The sequence below is a fragment of the Emiliania huxleyi genome (assembly GCF_000372725.1).
Source record: "Emiliania huxleyi CCMP1516 unplaced genomic scaffold EMIHUscaffold_248, whole genome shotgun sequence".
NCBI classification, from domain to species: Eukaryota; Haptophyta; order Isochrysidales; family Noelaerhabdaceae; genus Emiliania; species Emiliania huxleyi.
The window spans coordinates 132,725-138,750 of record NW_005200188.1 but is presented as its reverse complement, the minus strand read 5'-3'; the positions used below and the strand labels follow the sequence as shown (position 1 = coordinate 138,750).

The following is a 6,026-nucleotide window of genomic DNA, read 5'->3' as shown; positions in this document are numbered from 1 at the left end:
TTCTCTCACTTTGTCTCACAGCTTAGAGAAACCCCTAGGGATCCGAGGTTTTATAGTTGATGAAAGCTGATACTAAGATTACCAGAATAGAGAGTGCGCAGAGACTTCCGGTGGGAGAGACATCACCGCACCTTGGCTGGGAGCGAGATCCCGGTGTGGTACAGCTTCTTATGTGGCTAGCGGAAGTCTCGCGCGCGCGTGAACAGGGCTCCAGGCCCCAAATGACGTGTGAGTGCTAGAGTTGTTTGGTATTGAAAATCTCTCTCTCTTGAAGTTGTTGCGCTTGACAAAGATTGCGTCGTGGTAGAAACCGCGATGCGCCTTGACGTAGCCGTGGCCGGTCTTGTGGGAGAAGGGTTTACAATGCTGACAAAGGACATCCAAACAAAAACAAAATCTCTCTCTCTCTCTCTCAATGCTGTCCCGACAGCTGTCAGCGCACAGCGGAGACAGCGCGACAGGCTCGGCGCTGTCAAACTCATCAAACGGTATATCGCTCGGAATACGCTGTTCCAGCCCCACCGGCGCCGTGCAATGACAAAAAGGTATCACGAGGCAGTGTGTCCAGGCACCAGGGCAGGGGCGGCGCGGGCGCCGCGGCGGCACGCCGCGCGGTCATTCTCATTGATACCTGCGAACCTCCGAAAATAACCAGGTTACTTACCTCCCGAGCGCCGAGCCCGAGGCGTTAACCTGCCTGCTTCCAACATCTAAGTTCCATGCTGTGCACCAAACCAATGCCAAAACGTGAAACGACCGCGCTCCGCGCAACACCGGAAACTAAGAAAGGCGCATCTCTAACTATTGGAGCAATATATTCAATATTTTACGCCTTCCTTACCGGAAACCAGGAGGGCGGCGACCTCGACCGACTATGGAGGACCCGTCGCCAGACGACGCAGGGCAGAAGACGGTGAGGCGGAGCAGACGCGCAGGGCGAGACGAGGGAGGGAGCAGGACTTTGCGGAGATCAGCAGGAGGATGTACGAAGAGATTAGGAGCAGCAGGGACCCGAGGGACCATGTGGAAGACGGCTAGTGCTAGTCCCCCGTCGGGAGGACGACCCCGGCTAGTCGCCGACCACACCCACAAAGAACCCTGCACAAAGATCGCAAGGGCGGGGGCCTGTTCCTTTTTACCCATCTCACAGTCGAGAGGTGTCCGTTTTTATTTATTTCTCTCTCATCTCTCTTCTCTTGTGTCTAGACCAACAGCATTCTCGAGAGAGACCCATCCAGGGGTGTTGTCATCTGTCATGTGAGAGATTTTCTCTCTCTTATGCGCGTTCGAGGTTCGTTACTTGCTTGTCTTTGTTCCTTTTTACCCATCTCACACTAGAGAGGTGTCCGTTTTATTTATTTTGCCCGTTTTATTTATTCCTGCGTCCACCCATACCGCGTTGGTGTCCCAGTCGTTGGTCGGACTGTGTTTCGCCTTCCCATCAATCAATCAATCAGTCCTTACAAGATCCTGCTCGCGCAGGTGGGGACCCTGTCCTTCTCCCACCCCTTGTTTGGTGTGTCCGTTTTATTCAACGCTGCTGCGAAAAGAATCACCTTGCCTTTGAAGCCGTCCGCCTTCAGCCACAGGTTAAACCTCACTTGGTGCTCCTTGTCGGAGGCGAAGTCCTTGCGGTGCGGCATCGTCACTACGGACACAGAGCCCGCCGGAGTCTCCCGGGCAATTTGTTCGGTGCCGCGCCAGCGGGCCTTCTTGATGAGCGAGTCGTGCTTCGCCGCCGTCGCCGCGATTCCCGTGCCGCCGCCACGGAAGGTGGCACGTGCTTTTGAGAAGCCCACTTTGCGGCCTTTGCCGCTTGCCCACCGCTTGGCTTCGTCGACGGGCGAGTGCCTTACCACACTCGCCTCGGCGTTACTCGAAGCTGCGAGCTCAGCTGCGGCCACAAGAGCGGCCTGCTTGGCACGCAGCTGCGTAATCGTCGGCCCGCGTGCGCGGCTCTTCACGGCCTGTGCCGGGGAGTTGGCGTTCACGCGCATCAATCATCATCGTCATGGCTGTGTGCGTGCTTCTCGCTCGTGCGTCCTTGGAAGTTGTGCGCCCTCCTCTCCTATGAGCTCGTATGCCACGTCGCCGCCTGTGTTTGGGTTTCTATGTTTGCGATTTGGAATTTGGTATTTGTCCAGCTCTTTGTTTATTTATTTATTACCGGAAACCGGGCGGACACCGGAAATGCGGAAAAACCGCAAACGCCACACGGTCCGCGCCTGCGGGCCGACCCTGCCACCCTCACAGCCCTCAAGCTCACATGATATGTCGTTTTCTTTACCGGCAACACACAAACAACGAGATCGTCACCTCTCCCAACTGCCGCTACCGATAGCCCAGCGCCAGCCGCAGCGCCGAGAACTGGTACCTCGAAAAGACGTGCCGCAGCTCCTCCCGTGACACCTCGCCGTCCGAGTCTAGGTCCATCGCGCCAAAGATGGCGTCGACCGTCACGTGGTAGTAGCCGCTCCCGTGCAGGTGCGCCTGCGATCCGGCACGCGCGGGCGGCAGTAAGAGTAACCGGTGGCTTGGCGCTTGTGGCAGCACCGGGCGGCCGCGCGCGCCCGCAGCTCATTGTACGAGATTCGGCCATCGGCGTCTGCGTCGAGCGCCTCGAACAGCTCGTCGGCCAGCGCGGAGCGGTCGGTCGGCTGGGGCGTGGCCGGCCTCGCGCGAGGCGAGCCGCTGGCCAGCCCCAGCGCCATCCGAATGCTCGCGCTCGCCGAGCGCGAGAAGGCATTGCGCAGCTCCGCAGACGAGATCTCGCCATCGGCATCCGCGTCGATCGCGGCAAAAATGCGCTCCGCCGCGGGGTTCCCGGCTTCGGCGAAGAGGTGCTCGGACAGCTCGTCGAGGGAGACAGAGCCGTCGCCGTTTGTGTCAATCGCACCAAAGATTGCGTCGGCTTCTGCGGCGACGGCGTCGGCGTCGGCGGCGTTGAGCGCCAGCATCAGATCGAGATCGATCACGGCGGGGTCGAGACAGCTGCTGGGATAGGATGCGTTGCCCGTCGGTGCGGGCTCGGGGGCAGGCTGCTCCGATGGAGGCGTCTCGTCGAGCACAAACCCCTCTGGCAGGCCCTTTTGCCAGCCTTTTGCGCTTGGGCGGCCCGCGCGGAGAGGGGACGGGGCGGTACAGGGGCGCACGGTGACCAGCGTGGTGTGCAGGCGCAGGGTGACCAGCGTGGTGTGCAGGATCAACAACATTTTGAGGATGTCGCACCAGTGCCGCGAAGCTTCAGCGTTTTCTTTTTCAGAGCGACACTCATCTTCTACATACAAACATACACTCATGCGCCAAGGCTCCATCGCGCGAGTCTCCGCGTGCCCGCCGCAGCCGTTTCATCTCGCCAACCAGCTCTAGCCCGGGGTGCGATGCACTAACCCGCGCCCGGCCCTAACCAACCCCTAGCCCAGCGCAAAGCCATGCTGACTGACGTAAATCCCCCAAGCCGCACGGGTTAGCGCCGGGGGTTAGCACCTATGATTAGCCGTACCTGTGAAGCCGTGAGTTTGGCAACCCGTCTTGAGCTCTTGACCCATCGACCCATGGCCATGCTGACCCGTGCCGGGTTAGTGAGCACTAAGCCACACTACGTCACTACCCCGCCCACGCTGATAGACTCACCCTGTAGCCTGAACGGATGTGGCATCTCGGTTTTTGCCAAATAGCATTTTGCCGAGAAAGAGCAACGAGAGAGATTTTTAGCAATACCAAACAACTCGATCTCTAACTCTCTGAGCAACAACGAACAAGATAACGGAAAGAATTTCACAACAACAACTCCATGCACCACAAACACAACTCTCTCTCTCTCCCAAACACAACTCTGGGCACGGGACTGGCGCGCGGTGGGAGAGAGAGATAAATAACAAACACATTGCAAAAATCTCTCTCTAAGTCTAACACAGGTATCTCGCGTCACGCGTCACTCACGCGAAAAACAAAACTCTCTCTCTCTCTCTCTCTCTCTCTCTCTCTCTCTCTCTCTCTCACTCACGCGTGACAGTGAGGCCTGGAGCCCTCGAGCTGGAGCCGTGGAGCCTCGAGCCTGGAGCATTGTGAGGAGCCCTCTGCTCTGAAGCACACACATATGACCCCCCCCAATGTGCAATGAACACACCAGCGAGGCCGAGGGAGGGCGAGACGATCGAGGGGTCCCGTACCATGCGGAATCGACCCTATCCAGTGCTCAAATGCTCAAGCACACACAAGGCACGCACAGACAGCGAGACAGGGCCCTGCCAGAGGTTGATCGGAGATAGATCTAAGATGCCGCCATTGTTGCGGGAGGCCCAAAAACCACAACCAACAAATCCTACCTGAAAAAGCAGAACCACGAGGCATGGGAGAACGGCACAAGCCGTCAAGGACAGGGATTTAAGGAAAGGAGGGTGGAAGCACAGTGTTGTGCTAGCCGTCTCTCCATATCTCTCGTCGCAGTCTCTCGCCCACTCGCACCTTAGCACCTTCATGCCACTCGTCGCTCTCATCCCGTTGTATCCTGGACCCTCGAGCTTGTCGTATGTCGAGCCATAATAACTAAAACGCGGACATGCCAAACGAGGGGTGGGATGGGAGGTCCCCACATGCAGAGAGAGATTTTTGAAAACCAACAAGAAATCACGGCGCTCACAGTGATTTGGGCTCGGCAGCTTGTCAGCCCTCAGCCGAAGCTGGGGCCGGTCCCGTAGCCGAGAGAGCCCGCGCCGACGAGTTCGACGCGGTCGGGGGGCCTTGCGGAGAGGCCAGCGAGATGGCGATCGCTGTACTTTCACATGCACGAGGATCTTGGAAGGACGATCAGGGAGGACACAGAGGAACGGGAGCGGGGGGAGCGCATCGCTACACAAAGGGGGGCTGGCCCACACGAAAGGGCCCCCTTGAAGTAAAGAAAGAAAGAAAGAAAACAGACAAAAGGGAGGGATGGGAGGACGTGCGGTCGCCTGGGGGTCCGTAGCCGGAAGCGAGAGCCTTGCCCAGCCACTCGAGCGCGCGCCACACCTTCTCGTGCCTGCGGGGCGGTTCCCAGAAGGCTCAGGGACGGCCCCCCACCAAAACGAGCGCCCGCAGCTCACACACGTCTCACGCCTTCTCGTGCCCGGCCGCTTTTCCCTCCTCGCATTTTTTGTTTCTTTTTTCGATCACGCCTTGAAAATTCTTTTTTCGACCTGCCCGCCTTCTTCGAGTGACAAACGATGCACTTAGTCTTTTCCCTCGTCCTCCCTCTCGCAACGGGGGCGGGGGCAGCGCGCCGCTACGGCTGCACGACGCGGTCCTCCCCCTTCTTCGACAGCCGCGCCCACTTCTCCGATTCGATCGCGTGCTCGGCGGTCGGCGCGGCGCGTGCGGAGCGCTTCGGGCAGGCTGGGGGGTCGGTGGCGCGGCGCCTGTCCCACAGCGAGTGCGTAGGGGTGCATGGCTGCATGGATCCCAAGGCGTTCAACTACGACTCGAGCGCCACTTGTCATGAAAATATCTGCGTGGACGAACGGCCGGGCTGCATGAACTCGACAGCGCTCAACTACAACCCCGAAGCGAATGTACATTGTCCTACAGCGATTGTCCTGGAGGGCTGCCCTTGCGAGCCGGTCCTGGATGGCTGCATGTCGCCCCTAGCGTCAAACTACAACTCAAACGCCAACCGGCAAGGGGTCCCGTGCGAGTTTGGCCGCCGCGGCTGCACTGACACGGCCTCCCCCGACTACGACTCGAATGCCGAGATCGACGACGGCTCTTGCACGGAGCATGTCCCCGGCTGCAAGGACGCAAGAGCGCCCAACTTCATGTGCGAGGGCGGCGGGGCTGGGGGATCCGAGGGGGCGTTGTCTCACTACTTTTGGCCGTCCCCTGTCGTAGGTGGAACGCGACCGTGGACGACGGCGCCTCTTCTCCGCCGCGTCCGGCCCATTCCCCCAGGGCCCCCAAAAGGCTCCCCCCCCCCCCCCCGGCGGACCCCCCTCCCCTTGTCGAAGGCTCCAACCTCACATGCCGCTACCTCCCGTACGGCTGCATGACAC

At 59.5% G+C, this 6,026-nt stretch overlaps 3 protein-coding genes across 3 annotated transcripts; 1 reads left to right on the top strand and 2 right to left on the bottom strand.

Annotated features, from left to right (window-relative positions):
- Positions 1–1,460: 1,460 nt before the first annotated feature.
- Positions 1,461–1,997, bottom strand: EMIHUDRAFT_237357 (Hypothetical protein; the record flags this gene model as incomplete). The annotated part of the gene is made up of 1 exon (XM_005778313.1): positions 1,461–1,997. One exon carries the CDS (start codon positions 1,995–1,997, stop codon positions 1,461–1,463), a length of 537 nt encoding a protein of 178 aa, XP_005778370.1.
- Positions 1,998–2,331: 334 nt separating this feature from the next.
- On the bottom strand, positions 2,332–3,212 carry EMIHUDRAFT_237356 (hypothetical protein; the record flags this gene model as incomplete). The annotated part of the gene is made up of 2 exons (XM_005778312.1): positions 2,332–2,473; positions 2,587–3,212. The coding sequence occupies 2 exons, from the start codon at positions 3,210–3,212 to the stop codon at positions 2,332–2,334; spliced, it is 768 nt and encodes a 255-aa protein (XP_005778369.1).
- Positions 3,213–5,204: 1,992 nt separating this feature from the next.
- On the top strand, positions 5,205–6,023 carry EMIHUDRAFT_237354 (hypothetical protein; the record flags this gene model as incomplete). The annotated part of the gene is made up of 2 exons (XM_005778311.1): positions 5,205–5,858; positions 5,982–6,023. The coding sequence occupies 2 exons, from the start codon at positions 5,205–5,207 to the stop codon at positions 6,021–6,023; spliced, it is 696 nt and encodes a 231-aa protein (XP_005778368.1).
- Positions 6,024–6,026: the final 3 nt, after the last annotated feature.